Source organism: Natrix helvetica (genome assembly GCF_964273705.1).
Source record: "Natrix helvetica genome assembly, chromosome: 1".
NCBI lineage: Eukaryota > Metazoa > Chordata > Lepidosauria > Squamata > Natricidae > Natrix > Natrix helvetica.
Genome location: NC_138548.1, coordinates 54,959,960 through 54,983,497, shown reverse-complemented (window position 1 = coordinate 54,983,497; position 23,538 = coordinate 54,959,960). Strand labels below are relative to the sequence as shown.

The 23,538-nt window shown below is 38.3% G+C and overlaps 1 protein-coding gene across 1 annotated transcript in view; it reads left to right on the top strand.

Annotated features, from left to right (window-relative positions):
- Positions 1-23,538, top strand: part of TMEM63C (transmembrane protein 63C) — an 88,524-nt gene that overhangs the window by 42,646 nt on the left and 22,340 nt on the right. The window contains 14 exon segments of the mRNA XM_081941885.1: positions 989-1,230; positions 2,763-2,842; positions 4,041-4,073; positions 6,892-6,979; positions 7,734-7,771; positions 10,691-10,833; positions 11,009-11,060; positions 11,737-11,845; positions 12,454-12,527; positions 17,186-17,266; positions 19,625-19,745; positions 21,469-21,602; positions 22,164-22,285; positions 22,288-22,327. Coding sequence (XP_081798011.1) covers positions 1,033-1,230; positions 2,763-2,842; positions 4,041-4,073; positions 6,892-6,979; positions 7,734-7,771; positions 10,691-10,833; positions 11,009-11,060; positions 11,737-11,845; positions 12,454-12,527; positions 17,186-17,266; positions 19,625-19,745; positions 21,469-21,602; positions 22,164-22,285; positions 22,288-22,327 — 1,313 coding nt within the window. The 5' untranslated portion in view covers positions 989-1,032.

Below are 23,538 nucleotides of genomic sequence, written 5' to 3'. Positions count from 1 at the left end.
GCAGGCATCTTGGGAATCAAAATCACAGTGACTTACAGTCGAACCTGGGATGAGCCAGTTTCTGGATACTATATAAGGGAATATCGGAGGCTGATACATTTGCTGAAAACAGCATTCTTTTTCATTTGCCTTCCACTCTCACAGTTAGGATTAGGGACCATGAACTGTTCTTGGGTATGTTTACTTTCATCTGGACTTCTGGCATCTTCTTAGAATAGTATATATCAGTGATGGCTGACCTTTTTGTCGTTGCATGCCGAAAGCGCCCGCCCACCCGCATAATGCAATGCATGTGTGACATGCCACCTCCCCCTGTGCAAACGTGCACGATCCCCCACGCTCCGCCCGGCTTGCCGCGTATGGGCCTAGTAGGCCACCCTGCAGTCTCCTGGGAGCAAAAACGGGCTGCAGGGTGGTACACTGCACCCCACCATCCCCATTTTGGGCCTAGTAGGCCTTCCTGCCGCCTTCTGGGATCAAAAATGGGCCGCAGGCAGGATTGCTGCACCCCCCCCCCGTGCTCCCTTGCAGCTATGTGACCACCCCATGCATGCGCACATGACTCCCCCACATGCACTTGTGTCTCTTGCATGCACCCCGCCCCCACATATGCGTAGCAGAGACCCAAAAATCAGCTGGCTGACAGGAGGCACGTTCACATGTATGGTGGAGCTGAGCTGGGGCAATGGCTTGTGTGCCCGCAGAGAGGGCTCTGTGTGTCACATGTGGCACGTGTGCCATGGGTTTGCCATCATATGTATATATCTTGGTTTTAGCATCAAAAGATAATGTCAAAATACTTCCTGACAACTCTGTAGGCTGGTTTAGCAAGGATCTGACTGTTTTCTGCCCTCAATCTCTATATCTCTCTATAAAACAGCAAGGAGGAAGCTTATAAAGGGACAAACATATCCATCAGATATGAAAGTCTCCTTTGAGAGGTCCTTTTCAGTCTCAGAAACCTAGTTTCTCTCTTTTCCCTTCTTAGGTATTTTACACAGCAGAACTCCCTAAGAGAGCCCTGATTTACAGATGGACAACATGATCATGACCACATCTTCATCAGAAGATACGAATTCCGTCTCTCTGAATGTTCTCACCTATCTGGATACTCTGACCAACACTACAGAGGAGCAATGCTTCAGCGCCCGTTCCCACAGCACTGTCTTGCAAGGGCTGCCGTTTGGCGGTGTGCCCACCGTACTTGCTCTCAACTTCCTCCTTTGGATGGTGAGTGAGAAGGAGAAAAATGATCTCCCTTTATTATCGATCCATAAATCATCACCCATAACAGGTAGGGATGACAGACAAGCAGTAACATTTGGACAGTTGTATATCTTTACATCAAACACAGTGCATGAGATATGGCAGTTTTCTCCTTCATTCCCTGACATAATTCTCACTGGTTTCTTCCTTAGATGTTTCTTGATCTCTTAAGGAAGAAAAAAAACTCCACCAATACAAAGAGAGATATTTCCCCCTAAGTATTAAAACTAAGGCAAACACATCGTACGGCCTTTGGTCGGAGTGGTGTGACTTCATATTGGTAGTGAATAGGAATAACCCCATTCAATCAGTTAGGTGACAAAAAACTTCCCTCTGCAACGTTGTTTCTGACATTCACCCCAGCCAGTGTTCCACACAGGCCTGGTAGGTCTGCAACCAGACATCTAGTATATATATATATTTCATCAAGAGCAGGGGCGTCAAACTCGCATCATATATCGTGACTTTTTTCCCCTTCACTAAACTGGGCGTGGGAGTGACACATCCGGACTATGGGCTGCGAGTTTGACAGCCCTGATGTAGAGCAGCGGTCCCCAATCTTTCCATCTTGAGGCCCAGCCCAGGAAAGGGGGGGCGTGTGAGTGGTATGCGTACATGTGCGCACAGCTCCATTAGTGTAAGCAGTGGTTGTGCATGTCCTCCACTTGCGTGAATGGAGCTTCACACTTAAGCGGAGGGTGCTTGCACTCGTGCACGAAGCTCCACTTGTGCAAGCAGTGGGCCCTTGCACTCACACGTGAAGCCCCACTCATGCGAGCGAAGGACACACAAGCAGAGGGCACTTTTTCTTGCACACAAAGATCCACTTGCGCAAGCACTTTCCCATCTCTCACATGGTCCTGTTTGAAACAGTCTATGGGCCAATAGTGGGCCGCAGCCTGGGGGTTGGGGACTCTTGATCTAGAGACCATCTCAACCAACAAGCAGGAGAATTCATAATTTCTTGCTCTTCTTTACTTTGTACTGTTTTACACTTTTTCTCCAGTTTAACTCAAGTTTAGAATTCAACTGAGAGGCGCATTTGTATCTTCGTGTGAGTTCTACATATATTCATGCTGTGCATATAAAAATTGCTGCCTGTTTATTTTCCCGTCTTTAATTTATATTGGCGGGGTACATACATACATACAACGTATCTAACTAGATCTGTTATAAACTGAATGGATGCATTTGTACCACATGTTAAGCTTCATTAATGTTAAATCTTAGTTTCTTTGGTGGTGCTGTGGATGCGTGCATATGAATGCAGCCTGCTTACAATTCAGTCAGTTGTGCAAACCCAGAAAACGATTAAAAACCCAAGTTTTAGTGTTTAAGTGAGCTCTGAAAATCTATGGAAGCAAAAATCCCATTCTGCAGTTATTATTGTTGTTCATCATTTACTGCAATTTCTGTCACAGACAGGGGGGAAAGGAATGGAGTATTTACTTAGCGAAGAAGATCATTAAGCCGATAATGCTTCTCTCCAACTGCAGGTACTTCTCTTCATCTTTTCCTGCCTTCGGAAAGCAGCTTGGGATTATGGGCGCCTCGCCTTGCTGATGGATAACGACAGGTAAAATCTAACCTTTCTAAAAGGATGCAAAAGCGAAGGGTACAGAAAATAGTTTACCAGATGTTTCCAGTTTAATCCCCACAGATGTGTTGTGACTGCAATTCTTAAGTATTACCTGCCACTAGCAATCCAAGCATTTTGGAGGGCATCAGATTGGACATGGCTGTTGTACAAAGTCCAAAATTATCTGTACTGATGGGGTGCTCTGTTGAGAATATAATGCAGGGCAGTATTATTAAAGCTTCAAAACCTGGCATAGTAATAGGAAAAATGTCATTAACGCTACATGACTAGTAGACGGTGAAAAACGTTTAATTCCAGTAGAAGAAAAAATAATGACATTCCCTTAAATTTCCCTTTTAAAAGAGGAACAATTCAAAGCACCTTCATAACATTTGTAATATAAGATGAAATCACAGAATTGTGGAGTCTAAGTAATCTAGTCCATCTCTTTCTAATGTGCATGGAAACCAGTTGAACTATCCTTAAGAAGTAGCTGTCTCGCCTTTCCTTTGTAGCCTTCCGCGATGGAGTACCCAGAACTTTCAAAAATAGATTGTTCCACTGTTTTATAGATCTTGTCACCCAAAATGTTTCTATATTCGATCAATATAGTAAAACTGCACAACTGTAAAGGCAGGAGCAGCAACAAAATCTGACTGTGACCATATTAAAGAACTGGCTGAAATTATGATGGAATATAGGAGAAAAAACGAACTTCTTACCTTTTCCATTGATATGTCGTACTGAAAGTTCAAGTGGGTTTGCCACCGGCCAAGGTTTTGAAAATTAAGATGTCTGGGGGAAGATTGTGGATTTAAAAGGCATATTTTAGTGAATAAGAAATTAGAAGAGCAAGATGTAAGATACTTTTGGGCAGAAGATCACATGATAGTTAATTGGTGAAGTAAATCAGTGAACCATGAGCCAAGAAATCTCTGGTTGATAACTTGCCTCAGGAATGATTTCCCTAAGTGGTAGCTATATGTTAGCCTTAATAGGCTTCCTTCTATTCCCTGTAATGTAGGAATAATCAAAACAGCTTTCTTGGAGGGGGGAAAAAAACCCCAATGCAGTTCTGAAATTCTGATCCTTTTTGAGATGTTTGTCTTCATCCCATACATCTCAGTAATATTGCTTGTTATTACTCTACGAAGGTTTCCCTCCCACTGACTACTGTTCTTCTTCTTTTAATCAGCCGTTTGCCTCCAAGCACATGGAACTCCTACGAGTAAATGATACAGTGGTGATAAGGGAATCGAAGGCTTGGGGAATTGAGAATTCTTGTGAAAGAAAAAGAATTGCCACTGCTTTTAAAGGAGCATTTGAGAGTCTATCAATTCCACCCAGGATCAATTAGCTTTCCCCAAATAAAACTGTTTGTCAAGATGGAAAAGGTTTCTCCATTTGCATTTCAAGGAGTTCTTGGCCTTGAAACTAAAAAGAGCCAGGGTCAAAACAAAATAAAATTATATCAGTGATACTTTCTCTCAACCAGAGAAAGCAGAAAAGAGGGTGGGTTGAGTGATGGAGGCAGATTGGATTAATTTTGTTAGAGATATCAAGTAGGGTGAATCTGCTCCTGATTGTCCCAAAGATGATTTTCCAAAGGCAACAGGATTTTGTGTGTTTTTTTCGCTTGAAGATGGTTCGCTTCTCATTCAAGAAGCTTCTTGGATGAGTAGTGAAATGTCTTCAAGGGAGAAAAGAAAGAAAGTCCATTTGCCTTTTGAAAAAACACCTTTGGGACAACCATGATCTGAATGACACAGAATCTTGATAGATGTTCTGCTCCATTTTAATTCCTTCCCATTTTGCAGTGGCCTTTCTTCCTTTCATATGATGTTTCAATGTTGTCCGGTAACATGGGTAAACTTTAAAATATTCTCTTGGTTGCTAATCTATAATATATTGTCTGTCTGATCATGATGGGTTTCATTTGATTGTTTAATGTTGGATGAATGGGAAGGTTAGAGTCATCATCTAATACTTAAAATACTGTTTCTTCACCATTACCTTAAAGTAGTATATTCAAATATCCATGCTTTTAATCTATTCTAGAGCATCACATTTTCGCAATATGTAGTGGGTGTCCTTTTCATAAATGCTACAGTTTTGTAATTACTCTTACTGAAATTCTGATCTGGCCATTCTTAATGCTATTTTGTAAGATTTATTAATCCTTGGTAAATAGTCTGTTACTTTTCCACTTGTGATTTGATTTGGCTCTGGGCATTGTTTCTTCTCCTGTTTATTGTATACCTTTTCCAGATATAATTTTCAAGTAAGTGCCAAAGATTGTAGATATCGAAATGGAGTCCAGAATGAGGGCTTTAAATTTTGGTCTTAGTCTATCCGTGAAATACTACCTATGAGCAAAGGGATGTTTAGGTTATGAGTTCTTCCGTAGGGATCTTGCATTACCTCAGCCATGCTTCTACGCAGGGAGTATCACTGCACAATAGCAATGCTGTAACATGATTGATGCACTTATTTTTTTTCCCTAACTAATGGACCAAATGACTACTACAGCAGAGAGCAATAGCGGAAGGGGGGGGGATTCCCATCATACAGTCCATGAGCTTCAAACTTGTCAAATTATGGTTTCCATGCTGGGGTTTGCTATACTCTGGTAAATATGAATATGGTCAACCCAAATTGAAGGGGGAGACTATGCTTCATCCGCAGAAGTTCCCAAATGTAATTCCCAGCATCTTCAGTTTTTTTTTTTAAAGCAAAGTTCATTTTAGATGGTATTGTGCTAGATAAAGTACTTTCAAAGGATTATTGGGAATTACAATTCAGCAACATCATAAGTTCATCATATTGGCCGTTATATACACAAAGATGCTAAAGTAGTATAAGACTGGTGCTGCTTCCTAAGAGCAGAAATTTAGAGAAAGCAATAAAGAAATGGGAATTTAAGCCTTTCTAAGAAGTAGGAATTGTTGCTAGCACGTCCAAGGCCAACAGGCCATACCATCTATTGGAGCTCTCAGAACACTATGGATAATTCCATTCTTTATTTCATTCTTCTTACTAGTTTGCCTCAGACAATGTAACCTCTGATTGAACATTATCTTCCAAATGTATATACGTACTCTCTCTCTTAGATAATTTGCTGTAGCCACTCTACATAGTAAACATGCTTGTTGGGCAAAATCTTATTATTCTTTTATTTTATTCCAGTGATAAGAGCTGCATGAGCAAACTGTGGAAAACATCTTTTTCATTAATCTTGTATTTCATCTTAAATTATTAGTGCCTGTAATATAATTGGGCAATATAATTACTGACACCATGATCTCAAATGGTGCGAAAAACTTGAAGCAAACAGTCTATTCTCATGCAGAATGAAATAATAAAGTTACAAAGCAATAAAGATAGGGAAACCAGAGCATATATCAGAATCCAATAAAGGTAACCAGAAGCTTCTGGTTTCTCAGCTCCAATAAGATGCCACAGAATATTATCCAAGATAGTTTAAAGAATTCATATGACTGAATTTTCTAGCAATCAATCATGCACCTAAGATTTTGTTTCCCTATGAAGTTTTCCATCCCTCCCCATCTAAGATTAGTAAATTACTTGAAGCAAACAAGATGTAGCTGATTCAAGTGGTTCAGGCAAGAACAAGGATATATGTGCTTGTGTACAATCCCAAAGTCCTCAGTTCATTAAAACGCTTTTGGCTGCATATGTTCTTCTGGCTTCCAATTCTATACTCTCTACAATGGCACCTACACACTTCTTCCAAGACCACTAAAGCTATAACATTTATTGGAGAAGGGCAGATATGTGTTTTCTTAAACTTTCTTGGGCATCAATATCTTCTTGGAATATTGTCGCTCTTCTTCTTCTTCTAGGCTTGTTGGTGTCCTGAGGTTGTGGAACTGTAGATATTTAAAAGTGGCCTGGTTGGAATAATATTCCTCTCTCCCTTCTTTTTCTTTTCCGCCTCTATATCTAATTTACACTGTCTTCCTCTCATCTTTCTCCACGTTTCCCCTTTTTCTTCTCCCTGCTATTTACTTCCTATATATGGGAAGCCTGACATCCCTCTTCTATGGAGAACAAAGTGAAAAAGAGAAGTCCCCTTCTGAGAGCAGCCCCTTGGATGCTGACAACAAAGATGTGGTAAGTTTGAGAAGCACTGCAGGTGGGAATAGAAAAAAACTGTAGGACAAAGAGAATTCATACCCCTATTTGCCCACTTCCATCAACTTGATATAGGAAAGCAAAATCAAGGTTGCTGATGACTTGAGAGTGAATGATGTCCATCAGCTTTATTGAATTTCCCAGTAAAGCAAAAGGGTTGCCTTATTGCTCATTGCTGCTGTTGTCAAGCTGCTATTTTCTGATACTAATTTGATAATGTTAGATCAAAAGAAATGCCAAGTTCAGTGAGGTAAATGGTCCATCTGCCTGAAACTCCTGCTTTTGATAATTTTGTACAGTATTTTTCCCTCAAAAATGACTGGAAAAGTTACAAGACATTTGGACAACCTGTCTTCATCATGGTTTATTTCCAACACTGTAATCAGTTTTAAAATTGTACATCCTTTTAAGTCTGAATGCCGATCTCATGGCCAAGTCCCTTACTGTATCTTTCTTATTCCAAGCCGAGTTGAAAAATCCATGTCCTTCCAGATGATGTTAAATTTCAACTCCTGTGTCCCTTTGACCAATGTTACTTGGCATTAAAGTGGGCTGGAATCCTACAATGTTTATGGATCCACAAAGATTTTACCTTTATTTAAGACAAGTTTAATAACATGCTCAGTTACTTTACTCTTACACCGTATCTAAGGGGAACAAACAGACATAGATAGTAATTTCTTCTATAATTGATTTTAGCTAGTTCATTGAAATTCTCCAATTTCCTTCCTAGGGATTCTGCTCCTGGCTTCTTTCAATTTATCAGATGAAGTGAGTACATATCACTATGGCGATATTGACGAAAGTTCATAATCTGCTCCATCTTTTATGTGATAGAGTGATTACTGTGAGGACATTTTCAGCCATGGACTGTTTGCTCTCTCTTTATATTTCTCTATGTGAACTGATGTTTTTTTTTCTATTCTTGCTCAGAATCAGCAACAATGAATTCAGAGGCTTACTTTGAATAGATATGCCCTGCATATAATTACAGGGGTCATTATGATGAGGGATTAACATGACTTTGATGGCGCTGGACCTATTGCTCTTCAAAGAGAGCCCAGATAGTGAAATTGACATGGTGTAGCAATAGCAGTTGTTGAAAGATAATCCAACTTTAAAGCTTATATAATTATTGCTCTTGATTTAAGTGGTCAGAACATGACTAAAGTATCACTGATTTGTTTTAGTTGGAAATGAGTGGCTGATACCAGTAGCCTGAGCTGTCTCTTCTCTTGAATGTTTTGAACTGAAATCAGCCCCTGAATTGCCATGTTTTAATCAAAGAATTAATCAAAAAACAACTACTAAATCATCAACGGAATAACAAATAAATGAATGGATTATTATTACTTGGTTATAATTAGGTAGCAGAAAAACCCCTTTTCATTTTGCACATGCAAAATCAAAGATGCATGTGGCTTTTTATGATGAAATTTTTATCCTCTACAATCTGAAGTCCTAATTCCCTAGTTAGCCAACTGAGCGATGATGAAAATTGTGTTTCCTTTCCATGCTGGTTGATTTTCTAAAAAAGTGAGAGAAATTGGAAATTCAATAAGGAATTAATTTCTCCTCCCACTCAGTTGCCTCTTCAAACGGAAGAAATCTTTCCACTCATTTAGCTATTGCTGTGTCATAAAGATATTATTTTCAAGGGAAAAGGAAGGGTTCATTTGTTACAAAAAGCCGCCTTTTACTGAGATCTGGTATGTTTATATGGGTTTAATTACACACTGCCAGAGTATGAGAGTGAAGTGGGTTGTCTCTAAATTTTTATACACACACACACACACACAGATACACACACATATCATTGATAGAATTAATAATAATAATAATAATAAATAGTAGTGTTGAGAAAATAATTTAATTCCCGCTTCTTCCTAATCAATACTTCAGTGTTTAATATGCAAATTGGAACATCATGATCTGGATCATGATTTGGAGTTCTCATGGAAGTGGATTTTTATAACATAATGTTCGGTTGTTGTTTTTTAATCCAAAGGCATGTAAAATTCATGTTCTAACACATATTTGGAGATGCCAGATTTGAGAAAAACCTGTACATGTTTTTTTTTAAGAAATATGTTCCTCATCTGTATTTTTTTTAAAAAAAGAATGCAGATGGACCAGTGATGGGATTCAGCTAGTTCGCACCTATTTGGGAGAACTGGTTAACTTTCTAAGCAGTTTGGAGAACCAGTTGATGGAAGAAATCTCATTTTGTTTTTTTCCACGTTACAGGGCTAATCCTGTGAAGAAGGCAGGAAGGAAACATTCTGTTGTTTCTAGCATAATTTTTATTGTCCTGCTTACAGAAACTGCTTCTCTGGTTAACCCTTATTACATTGTAACAGCTAAAGCTAAGCACCCATCGACGTGAATGATGTTCAGATGGCCACGCCCACCCAGTCACATGACCACCGAGCCACGCCTATCCAGCTGGTCATTACGGCAGAGAACCAGTTGTTAAATTATTTGAATCCCACCACTGAGATGGATGTATAAGAAGAAGAAAATAATTTATATATGAAAACCTAGGGAAAAAAGAGTGTGTGGGGAAGTAAACAGAATAATTTTTTGAAAGCAAATTCATTAATGCTGTTTTCTTATCACCCTGACCCATCCTTCCCCAACCTTGTGCCCTCTAGATGTGTTGAACTGCAGGTTTCCTGCTGGCTGGAGATAAGGAGGGTTGCAATCCATCACATCTAGAGAGCACCAGGTTAGGTAAGGTGGTATTTGAGGTATCATATGTGGTGGCTCAGAAAAGCAACTTTACATTGAATTACTATGATATATTGCTATTTCACTTTATTATTGTTTTTATTTAAGGGGAACTCCTCTCAAGCCCTTTTCATCCTTTTAATGCCAAAAAATTCCAATTAAGAAACTGGTTTTTAGCCGGGATATCTGGATTTTGTTTGTTTTATTGCCTTCTTTGATTTGAGTGTCAGCGTTCCAAATATCATGCAGAATTAAATCAGAATCAAAGACAAACCTTCTTTAAAGTTCCAATTTAATAAGACAGACATGTTGGCATTGAGCTATGAAATCCCAAATCTGATTTGCTTCCTGGGATTCCACCTAGTTGAAAGTTCATGATCTTATCCCCACACCCACAATCCATCACATGGTCCAATATTCATCTTCCACACTGGCATCTACACCCTTCTGCTTCCGGTCAGGTGTCGAGGTGCGGAGACAAAAGATGACCTTGGCTTCTATAAAAGAATGATAACAATACATTCCACAATCCTACTCCTTTCTATTCCCCCCTCCCAACTACTACACTAATGAAACAGCATAGGACATTAATAAAAAGTGTGGCAGGCCAAAGATCCTAAAAAGAACATAACTACAGACCTGACATTGAGGATACTCAAGATAGTAAGGAATGGAATTCCTCTTTGGGTGTGCACACTTACGGAATAAAGAGCCCTGCTACTACTTTTTTGTCACATAGGCCTAATTTTATAAAGCATAAAGCACAGAAATAAAATCCCTCTATTGAGCATGCCATCTATTTTATACTGGCAAGAAAACTACAAAGTCAATGTTGTTCTCCTCCCCACCCCCATTTCTTGATGAAAAGAAAACTGTGGAAAGGATCCTATTGAGTTGACACGTCTTTCTTTCTTTCTTTCCTTCCTTCCTTCTTTCTTTCTTTCTTTCTTTCTTTCTCAGAGATGAAGAAATTCAAAGCAAGTGTGGAATTGATGCCACAACCTACCTCTCTTTCCAGCGGCATCTGCTGGTGTTGCTCTTGATTGTCTGTGTGCTCTCTGTGGCTGTCATCCTTCCCGTCAACTTCTCTGGTGATCTCCTTGGTATGTAGCCCTTCAAATTCACTGGACAATTAGTAGTTGAGAGCACCGGTATTCTAAAAGCTTTAAAATACCACTGTACAACTTTGGAGGCATTGTGAGTACAATGCTGTGCTTAGAAGAATAAAATGCCTTTTGTTTAAAATGTACTAACTCCTGTCTCCTTTCTCTCTTTCAGGAAAAAACCCAGCTAATTTTGGCCGAACCACAATTGCAAATGTTCCCAAAGAGTAAGTGATTCAACTTCTTCAGAGTTGAATTACTCACTGTTTATAATGATGGCATTGTGGAGCATTTTCTGCAAATATATAAATAAATACATGTTCAATAAATCCCTATTTATTTTGTTTAACATTCTGAGTGCAGTATATATGTGAATAAGTGGCTTGCGATGTTTGTAGCAATATAATAATAAATATAAATTTATATTAAAAAATAATCAGTATAAATATATATCCAACTATGTTTCCCCTCAAAAAGAACTACTGTCTTTGGCAAATTCTGCACCACTGATTTCTATAATATAGCTTTGTCATTTTGAATGAATGCCAGATTAAATTTTTATTTTGGTGTTCCACCATGCAAGCATTAAAGTGATTTGTTTTCCTTCAAGGGCTTTGTTTGACTAAGGCTTCTTCCGTGCATTAATCATGATTCTATGACAATATGCAATGGTGAAGCCAACTTTCTATATTACAGATAGACCAATAGCAATAGCACTTAGACTTATATACTGCTTCACAGTGCTTTACAGCCCTCTCTAAGCGGTTTACAGTCAGCATAAAATGTCTTTGAATCAAAGGCTGGCATCTTCTATCTAGGAAATTGTAGTTATGTTGTTTTCTGATAAAGATACCTATTTTTTCCCCCATCTGAAAAATGTCTCTCCTTTTTGCTCTATTGCAGTGACCGTCTCTTGTGGCTGCATAGTATCTTTGCTCTCCTCTATTTCATCATCACTGTACTCTGCATGACTCATCATTCCATCCAATTAGAGTATAAGGAAAATGAAAAGGTAATAATTGCAGCGGCCTCGTTGACACCATCCATTCTGACCTTTCAGAGATGGACACTCTAGATCTCAACGTTGGCAAGTTTAAGATGTGTGAACTGCATACTGGCTGGGGAATTCTGAGAGTTGAAGTCCACATATCTTAAACTTGTCAAGACTTAAAAATACCAACCTAGACATTCATCATTTGTTGTATCAGGCCAGGGAAGAAATTTGTCCAAATATTAGTTTGACATTGTTTAAATGCAGCAATTCAGTGACAATACAAATCTTGTTCTGAGAGGAGTAAGCTTTCACCGCATAAGCAATTTGTCTCTCGGGGTCATAAAATAGGAGTAGATATACAAAGCCCTGCATGATGCAGGATGAGGGTGACACAGCAATATTTTAAATAGCCATTTCTATTATTAAACTGTTCTTACCACTAAATATTTTCTTGCAATGTTTAAGCAAAATATATCCTCTTGTAATTTAAGTCTCTAGTCCTACACCAGATGAAAATAATGAGTACAAATAATAGTAGAGTTTAAGTGGCAAAATACTGGAAACTAACAAATGTTACAACTATGAAAGGGTCTCCATTTCTGACCTCTTCCTTTCTTGTCTTTTAGTTGGCTCGGACATTGATGGTTACCAAGATTCCCAAAGAGATCACAGATACATCTCTTGTTATCAAACACTTCCAGTAAGTGCAACTATATGCTCATTATTATTATTATTTTTCATAAACATGCTCTTTTAGCTAATGATAACCATGGGTGAGGAGTCACTAATAAATATGTTCAACAGTACAGGTAGTCCTCAACGTACGACCACAATTGAGCCCAATTATGTTGGGATACAATTGTTGTTCAGTGAGACATTTGTTAAGTGAGCTTTGCCCCATTCTATGACCTTTCTTGTCACAGTTGTTAAGTGAATCACTGCAGTTGATAAATTAGTAGCCTGGTGGTTAAATGAATCTGGCTTCCCCATTGACTTTGCTTGTCAGAAAGTCACGAAAAAGTGATCCCATGACCTTGGGATGCAGCAACGGTCATAAGTATGAATCAGTTGCCAAATATCTGAATTTTGATCATGGGGATGCTGCAAAGGTTGTAACTGTGAAAAACATTCATAGGTCACTTTTTTCAGTGCCATTGTAAGTTACTAAATGAATTGTTGTAAGTCAAGGACTATCTGTAGACAACCTAGCATGGAGTCCTGAAGTAGAATAGAATGGAATAACAGAGTTGGAAGGGACCTTGAAGGTCTTCTAGTCCAACACCCTGCTTAGGTAGGAAACCCTACACTACTTCAGACAAATGGATATCCAACATCATCTTAAAAATATCCAGTTTTGGAACTTTCACAAGTTCTGAAGGCAAGTTGTTTCACTGATTAATTGTTCTGTCAGGAAATTTCTCCTTAGTTCTAAGTTCCTTCTCTTCTTGAGTAGTTTCCACCCACTGCTCCTTGTCCTACCCTGAAGTGCTTTGGAGAATAGACTCCCTCTTCTTTGCCACTTTATACCACTTTATACTTTCTTCCAGTTTGACATGAAGCTGTTGGCATACATACATAAGGTAGGATTATTAAGCTCATATAGCATTCCTTCCTGCTTAGAACTTCTCATATACTTTAAGCTCATCTGGAAGCTGTTTGAACCATTTGTCAACTGCAGCCTCATTTTTGTGCAACACACTAGTAGTCTTTATGCTTTGTTGTTATATCTAGAATTTACTTCAACCATATAATGCTGCACACAGTATTACAATTTCCTTTCAACCAGGACATTATCCTCTTTATTTTCTTTCCAAATCTCTCTTAATCAATTGGAGAGAGATCTATATAAAACATTCACATTAGCTTGGATGAGACGTCAGCCTTTCGCAAAGAGCCCATTTCCATTATGCTTCATTTTGAAGAGTGAGTCACTGCTCTCATAGATTGTGCCAGATATCATTAGAGATCAGTTCACCTAAATTATGTCAGACTATCACGAGCATCCAATTGCCAGACAATGCATAACTATTAATGTCTGTGAAGCATGAGAGGCTGAATATTTGATTCACAGGGATGCCGCTTTTCCTTGTTTCTGACTATTCAAAATTGCCTGAAAATAATTTAGCTTGCTATCTACCCATGTATGTGATTCATAGAAACCACAGTGAAAAACTGATCATAAAATTATAATTAGAGCTTTATTTATTTATTTATAAAATGTATTGGTTGCCCATCTGGGGGGCTTACAATCATGAAAAATAAGTATAAATATACTGAAACATAAATAAATTAAAAACCAAACATTCTAATCCAGTTAAAGATGGGAAGGGTGATGGGATGCCAACTCAAATAATATCAGTTACAATAACTAACCGTTATTTTCCCTTTTCATGAAGCATTTCCTCTTGTGAGAGTTGATTTTTGAAAGCTGATTTGGACACTGATTGATTAATTATGACCCATCAACTTGGTGTTGCTTCTTATCAATCATATAGATACATTTTCTCCATGATGATCTTTCCGTAACATGGTCCTTCAAGTCTTCCAACTATGCACCCATCATTACTGTAATTGAGCCTATCCTTCTTGCTGCTGGTTATCCTCCTCTTTCCTTCCTCCTTTTCCAGTGTTTGAGCCAGAGGTTCCTATTGGTTCAGACTGGTTTGGCCAAACCGGTAGTGGTTTAGCAGCCTGAGTCACTGGAACCGGCAGCGACCCAGGTCTGCCACGCCCCCAAACCAGCAGTAATTTTTACGCGCACCGAACTGGCAGTAATGCTGGGAGCAGCCCACCTCTGATTTGAGCCTTCTTTAAATAGCCGGTTGTTTGCCTGATGTGTCCAAATTAGGATAATTGAGTCTTAGCCATTTGTGCCTTGGTTTGGTTTCTTTGAAGACCCATCTATTGTCCATAGTACAGCCAAGAATGGTATTCTCAGGAGTCTTCTGCAACATCAACGTTCAAAAGTGTGTCAATGCTTTTTCTCTTCTGCTCCATCAAAGTTCAACGTTTGCTTCCAGTGAGTGTCACGGGGAATATCATGTTTCACACTATTCTAAGCTTTTTAGGTATAGGCACATCATGGCATTTAAATAACTTTTTCAGAACCTTCATACCTTCTCTGTCACATTTAATCTACGGCATATTTCTTTTTTTAAAAAAAATTATTTTTGAATAAACACAAACAAGCAAGACACAACAAACACCATAAAAGCATATTCCATTACAAATTATAAAAAGTGTATCAATTGGTTACAAAGAACTTTTGTGCATCCCTTCCACAGTCATCACCTAAAATCCATATCAAATTATATATTTTACATCACATATATTTATATATATTACTATCATCATTCTCATCCTTCATATGACTATAGTTGTTTTAACATCCCTTTATAACAAATATTCCAAAATTCAAAGCAAAACCACAAAGTGGCATTCCATTGTCTATTTTCAATATCATCCAACAACATTCTATCTTCGTGAAACGTTCTAAATAAAAATTAATTACATTTGATAACAAAATTTCTAAACCTCCTTTCTTAATCACTGTTTACAATTTATATCCAATTTCAATATTACAGGCTTTCATACATAACTACGTTTCAAAACTTCCTTTCATGGTCACCATTTAAATTTTGTACCAAATTCCCTCTTGCTGAACCAATATATATGTATACATTATATCATTATCAATTATTTATGTAACTTTATCCATGATCAATCCAGTTTCAATATTATAGGCTTTCATACATAACAAAATTTCTAAACTTCCTTTCATGGTCACCATTTAAAAATTTATACCAAATTTTCTCTTGTCAAACCAATACATATGTATACATTATATCATTATCAATTATCTATCTAGCTATATCCATTATCACTTCATTTTTAACATAATGCTCTAATTTTAACTATTTAGCTAGTATTTTGGTAATAGTTTTCATGTCTCAACCTCTGTCTTTCCAGTAGTAGTACAGTCTTATTTCTTTTGCCTTATGTGGGATTAATCTTCTGGTTATTTCCTTAATCAACTTTGTGTAGACTTCTCTTCATACCATGTTGCTTGTTGCATGTCTTATAAATTCTCTATAAATTGTTGCATGTCTTATAAATTCTCGAAACCTTCCATCAGCTTCTTTAATCAGCTTATCTTTGGTTATCAGTAGTGCTTTTGTCAAAGTTCCTCTCCTTAAATCCATCAATTCTTCTCTTTTTTCTCCTTCTATACCTTGAAATCTGGGGTAGAGCTCCTTTCCATCTCTCTTTCCTTTCCATGTTCCATTCTTTCCATTTCCAACCACGCTCAGATCACTGTCAATATCCACAGTTATCTTGTCTCTTTGTTCATTTTTCCCTTGGGTTTTTGAGACTCTAACCTTCACTTTTTCCATTAGCTGGCTATCTTCAATTTCATCAAATTTTGCTATATTGCTATCTATATTTTCCAATTTCTTCTCAATTCTCTCTGATGTTTCTAATAATTTTTGAATTTCAAACATAATCTGTTGTAATGTTATGGTTTCATGCTGAAGATCATGCTTCACACTACTCTAAGCTTTTTAGGTATAGGCACATCATGGCATTTAAATAACTTTTTCAGTAACTTCATACCTTCTCTGTCACATTTAATCTACGGCATTTCTTGACTGCTTGTTACTTTGCTGCTGATTCTAAAAGGCAAAAGCCATGTACCATTTTGATACCTTCACCATCAGTTCTAAGGCCGGCTATTGTACCCGTTGTCATTAGTTTAGACCTCTTTGTATTTAATTTTAGTCTCTCTTTTTTTCAATGTGCTGCTTGACTTTTATTGCTAGCATTCTCTGCAGATTCAAATTAGCGTCATCAGCATAGCGTAGCTATTAACATTTCTTCCTCCAATTTTAAAGCAACACTCACCTTCTTCCAATCTTAATATGCTATATGCAGTGTTATATTATACTGTATATTCATCAAGTAGGTCAGCAGTCCCCAATCCTTCTGGCTGGGTGGACTGGCAGCAGCAGCAGAGCAGCAGTGACGTGGGGGAGGAGAGAATGGTTTTACACGTACACCTGCCACTTGCACAAATGGAGCTTTGCATGTTCACCCACCCCTTGCACAGCCTGGTTCCCAATGAGCCATGAACTGGTACCAATTCAAGAACCCCTGATATAGGTTGAATAAATAAGTGGAAAATATACGGTCTTATCTCAGTTATCCTCCTGGAGCCAGGCTATGTACATGCTGTGACTTCTTGACTGGTGTATGGGTTTTGTGTGAGAACAATGTTCTGGGAGTGACCATTTTTACAAGCACATTTACAATGAATATCAGATCTTTGTTATTCAATACTTTGATTATCTCTTCTGATAGTGAGGCTTATCCAAGCTGCACAGTGACCGGGGTCCAATTTTGCTCTGATGTTCGCAGATTGATGAAGCTGGATTCAGAGAGGTAGGCTATCAAACGTCTTGCTCAGAGCTGAGCTGTTCTGAGCCCCTTAGGATGTGTGGAGGAAAATGTCCTGGGATCTCTGTGCATTGGGATCATGCTCAAAAAAGATGATAATAATAACCACCATTGTAAAAAATGCCATAACCTTTCTTCATCTCTTAAAGAGGCAAAAAGGAAGTTTCTTGTTCTTTGTTCAAGAAACATTTTTTTAAACCTGGTATGCTTTAGCATGGATTTACTCCCTTATAACATAAGTGTCACAACAGAATCCATTAATTCTCTTTCCTCTGCCTGTCATTTTTGCATTGTTTTTATCCAAGTAATTCACTTCAGTTTCTATATTAATCTGCTATTTTAAAAAAAACTTATCAAAATATATATTTAATACATTGGTTCATTTTATTTTATTTATTGTTCTTTTAAAAGAACCCTGCATTTCAGGTTATAATTCACTAGATTGAATGCTTCGTAGTTAAAAAATACCAATTCATAAAAAGGGTCAGCTTAGTGAAATGATTGAAAGCACCAAGCTAGTAACACAGAGTGAGATGCTAGCTTTGCCTTAGGCACAAAACCAGCTTGGTTGACTTTGGGCAAGACTTTTGCTATCAACCTGAGGAACTAGGAAATGGCAAACCGTTTCTGAAAAATCTTGCCAAGGAAATTGCAGAGACTTAAAGGAACAAAAAAATGATAATATATCTGGAAATGCATTTAAAGTCATACATCTTTTGTAGTTTTCTGAAAACAGGGCTACCGAAGCAATCAGCAGTATTGGTCTTGGTGAAAAGATACAGTATGTCAAGCTCATTTTGGAAAATTAAATACCTTGGCATCAAACCTGAATTCTGGAACAGGGAAAGAATGTCTCATCATTTGAGACACTTGTTTCAAAAACAAGTTGAAACCCTTTTCAGTGTCCAGTCAGTCTTTTGTTCTGTGAATAAAGGCAGTTTCCAATTTTGAAGCTGCTGCCATGAAAGGAAGGTTGCAGTACAAAAAGCCATTCCTAATTTCCTATAGTCTTTTTAAGTTTTTCAATATTAATACCGTTTAGTAGTAGAAAATGAGGTGAATCAAAATTAAATATAAAAACCTCCACTAAAATAAAACAGAAATGTACACTTCCCTTTATTTCTCATGTAATATAGCATTTCTAAAGTAACAAAAATATGTCAGTTTCAAGAATATGTAATTAAATGTTGTTATATTTTGAAATGCATTGATAACTCTGTGTTTTAATGCTGTGAAAGGTTTTTAAATACTCGGGAGAAATATAAAATCCAGTGGATAATTAAATAAGGTACTATTTTCTTATTGGCGTGAAAATATTAAATTCTCTAAGCATTTTTGGTTTGAAACTTTCCTCTCCAAAACAATGTACCTGTCTTGCTTACATATACCCTGAACACCAAGGGACCAGTTGAGTTCGTTTACAATATTAGGAAAGGAATGCAACTAAGGCTCAAATATTCAATAGGCATATATTATCCTTGTATGACAAAAGAAGGAAAGAAGCAACATCTTTAATTTAAACACATAACAAACGCAATGAATCAGACCAAAATTTGCTTGCCCTAGCATTTGTCTCTCACAGTGGCTAATCATATGCCTATCAAATGGCAGCCATCTAAACTGAGAACAAGAGTGTCTTCCAATAATACCATCAAAACCAAAAACCAATGAGAGGGTCCATGAATTTATCTTACCTGCCTTTTAAAGTCAACCAAATTGGAAATCATCAGAGGGGTGCTCTAATCAAAGCCTACCAGTTGGCGTTATTCACCAGCTTTCATGCCACCATAAAATACACCATTTTCTGAATGATATCTCCAAACATTAGTTTTAGTATAATTACACATCAGCAAAAGAGAGGACTCACAAGATCCACCCTAGGAATAATGGAAGCCTAATTCAACTTGATTTGACCCATTATGGTCTTCACCATTCTTCCTAGAAAATATTCTTACAGTTTCAAGAGCTGTGGTGGCGCAGTGGTTAGAATGCAGTACTGCAGGCTACATTTGCTGATCACCGGCTGCCAGCAGTTTGGCAGTTCGAGTCTTATCAGCTCAAGGTCAACTCAGCCTTCCATCTTTCTGAGGTCGATAAAATGAAGACCCAGGCTGTAGGGGACAATATGCTGACTCTGTAAACCGGTTAGAGAGGGCTGTAAAGCACTGTGAAGTGGTATATGAATCTGTGCTATTGTAATTGGTATTCATTCCAAGTCAAAAGTGCCAGAAATTTTCATTTGTAAGAACATGAAACACGACATTTGGGAAAGTGTCATAAAAGTGTCATAATGAAATGGATGGCTGCATTAACATTGTTTTTCCCTAATTTTGTACCTTCCAGGCGCAAGGCAATGAAAGGGAGGCTTTACTTCACAACCAAGGCTCAAAAAGGGGGGAAGATTATGATCAAAATCCATCCGTGTTCTCGAATTTTCTGCTGCCGTATTTGTGGCTTTGAAGAGGTACAAAGAATATGAAGATATGAACTGATTGTAAAAAATCTGCACTGAGAACTTTGGGTCTCATGTTCCCCCCATTGCTATGTATATGCTGCCAGTCATTGACCTGGGCGAGAGACAGCTTCCTTCGATATCACATACTGACCATAGAAGAAATCAAAGCTCAGCTCAAAAAGAAAGTTCTGCCATCCCATTCACCTAGGCTGAGCTCATACCAAAGATAGGATTTGAACTTTGGACTTTGAAAGCATTATTTTAGTGGGTAGCTGGGGTCAGTTAAGCTCTGAATGAATTTTTGTTCTTGTTTTTAAAAAGAAGATTGTAGCCATGCCATATTCTCATCACTTACACCAGCGTTTCTCAAACTGAGCCATGTTCAAATCTGGAGGACTTCAATCCTGGGAGTTGCTCAGTGATTGTCTCCTCAGAGCATTATCAAGGGACCATACAAGTAAACACACGTCACTTTTCAGTCTGAAAAGAAACCATGATGGACAGGTTTTCTGGAGATAGTTCTAGAGAAAAGGCTCTCCCATACTTTTTATCCCCATAACAGTAAACTTGTCTGGAGAGTTAGCCAAAAAGAATGAATGATGACCACGATGGGGACCCGAATGCCAGTACTATTCACCTGTTTAGCAAATATATAAATGGAATTATCTGAATACCCTGGTAGTTTAAAAAAAACACCAATAAAAAGAGAAAAGGGTCTGATCAATTCAGGTACATTGGGTACTTAAAAGTGGCCCTAAGTTTCGGACTTGCACTAAAGTCAGGAATAAATTATGTTGATTAAAATAACATTTTCCTCTCTACCTTATTATAGGGCTCCCAAAGCAATTCACAGCTCAGTGAAAACTTTATAGATGGTAGTACAGCTCTGTGCCTTTTCTGAAAGTCTGTTCCCCTTAGCACCATTGTGAGAACATTATAATCTGACATGTCTTCCTGTTACTAAGCCGTCACATACTTGATATGGTTGTTGCTGCTTTTTTCATGTGGTGTCTGTCAGAAAGGTTTGCAGTTCCTCTCTCCCCCTTGCACCTTCCTGGAACAGCCAAGATTTTTTTCCCTGGCTGCTAATCTTTGTTATTAGCAGTTACAGGAACTGGGCATGGCTAGTCTAGTGAAGAGAAGGACCAGGGGAGACATGATAGTAGTGTTCCAATATTTGAGGGGCTGCCACAGAGAAGAGGGGGTCAAGCTATTTTCCAAAGCCTCCGAAGGCCAGACAAGGAATAATGGATGGGAACTGACCAAGGAGAGATTCAACCTAGGAATAAGGAGGAACTTTCTGATAGTAAAAACAATCAACCAATGAAACAGCTTGCCTTCAGAAGTTGTAGAGCTTCATCACTGGAGGTTTTCAAGAAGAGATTGGACTGCCATTTGTCAGAAATGGTGTGGGGTCTCCTGCTTTAGCAGGGGATTGGACTAGATAACCAACAAGGTCCCTTCCAACTCTGTTAATCTGTTAAAACTGTTATGAATCTGGTCATAGATTCTCTTACCACAAGAAGTATCATTTGTTGGAAATGCTTGGATTAAACCATCAAATATCATTTCGCATTCTTTCCCAATGCATTATTTGGAGAGACAACCAATGAAAGCTGCCTCTGGGAGAATATAGGAAGTTTGTTGACCCCCTCCAGCATTTATTCTAGCTAACACTTTAAAATAAATGGGGGGAAAAAGAAGTAAATTAAATTTATTTCTTTTTGATTAGGTGGATGCTGAGCAGTACTATGGGGAGCTAGAGGAGAAACTGACAGATGAATTTAATGCTGAACGCAGCCGGATTGCTCTCAAGCGCCTTGACATGGCCTTCGTCACATTCCAGGATGAAAGGATGACAGCCACGTGAGTCTTCCTACTACAAGCCTTTGTTATCTAAGGCTAAGGATGGGCAATGGAATCTTTGCAGTACTTCAAAATTAGCAGTAGGCTTCTACCACAGCTGAGACCGAAGGAAAATTTAGTGAAGATTTTTTTTTTTCAAACTTTATGATGTGTGGAGATTTCTCCCCTTTTTTTAAATTCTGGAACTATTTGATGGGTGCATTTGAGTCAGATTCCATGTCTAACTTAAATCTCCCTTAATATTTAAGATCAGATGTCCATCTGGGGGCATTAAGCTGCTTCTTAAATCTTATAGTGTCATACATTAAAGAGCGTAGTTTATTTCATGTTATGCCTGAATCTCTATAAACGTGTAAGTCTGTTGAGTGACATTTGCAAAAGATAGAAGTGATATAAATGTGTTAAACAAAAAAGAAAGAAAGAAAGAAACTGGTAGCTAACCACATAAATAAAACTGTTGAGCTGGATAGGGCAATCAACGTGATTTTTTTCTTATTCCAACGCAAACAAGAACAACCTGTCTAGTTAATTCCTGCTCTTGATTCTTCTTTGGTTTCCCAGTATTTTGAAGGATTACAGCCGCATCCGTTGCCGCAAACACCCACAACAGTCATCTGTTACTACAGTGGTGAAATCCCATTGCTGGGGTGTCAGCTATGCCCCTGCGCCCAATGACATCATCTGGTAAATTCTGTTTGTTCTTCCCGAACTTGGATTTCTGTAGTGTAAATTTTTTTTTGAAATGTTAAGTTCTCCCATTATGAGTGTTTATGTTTCTTTATTAGCCAAGGAGGTGGGAGGGCTGATTGTTATAAAATATAGTCTAGCATATTTCAGGAGAAATTAGTTTTTGAAAGCATGCCTAGGAGTGGCACCAAGTACAAAAGAAATATTGAACAAATCCTTACACTAGTTGTAAATATTGGCAAATACAGTGTTTAGTAGAGGAGTTAGTAACACAGCAGTTACAATTTTAGATTTGAGGCAGTATTATGATGGTCATGATTTTTGTGTGTGTGGATGTTCATGTGGCTTTGGTTGTTATTTTCTTATATTGTCAAAGTCTACAAATTGTCCACTGGTGGGCAATGCGCCATAAAGGAATTACCGTATTTTTCAAAGTATAAGACGCACCTTTTTCCCCCAAAAAAGAGGGTGAAAATCTGGCTGTGTCTTATACACTGAATACAGCATTTTTTGGCCTCCTGAAACCCCGCCCCCATTCATCCCATTTTTCACAAAAATGGACGTACAGAGGGTTTGGGAGGCCTGCAAAGTGCTCCTGGGGGCTGGGGAGGGCAAAAACTAGCAAAAAATGGGCAATTTTGTTTTACAAAAACGGGTTTTTTTGCCTTCCCAAGCCCCCAGGAGCCCTCTGCTGGCCTTCCAAACTCTCTGCATGCCCCCCCCCTTTTTTTTTTGCACAAAACGGGCCCGTTTTTGTAAAAAAAACAGGCCATTTTTTTGCCCTTCCCAGCACCCCAGGAGCACTCTACGGGCCTCCCACACCCTCTGCGTGCCTTGTTTTTTGCCCCCCACCCCCCCGCATTGCATTTTTGCCCTCCCGGCCCCCAGGAGCACTTTGCAGGCCTCTCAAACTCTTTGCATGCACCTTTTTCACAAAAAATGGGCCATGCAGAGGGTTTAGGAGGCCTGCAGAATACTTCTGGGGGCCAGGGAGGGCAAAAAACATTTTTAAAAAATTTACCTCTTCAAATTTTGTGTGTCTTATATTCCAGTGTGTCTTATAGTCCAAAAAATACGGTACATAAACATAAGTTGCCCCTCAGACTAGTTTAAAAAGAGAAACAATAAGTACTTAATTCAGAAGAAGTCATCTAGTCCCAGTTTGTTGTGAAAGATTATAAATTTTCAAGTGCACAATTTGTAGTTTTTAAATGTGTGTTGTGATCTATGTACAAGCCCCAAAAGGACA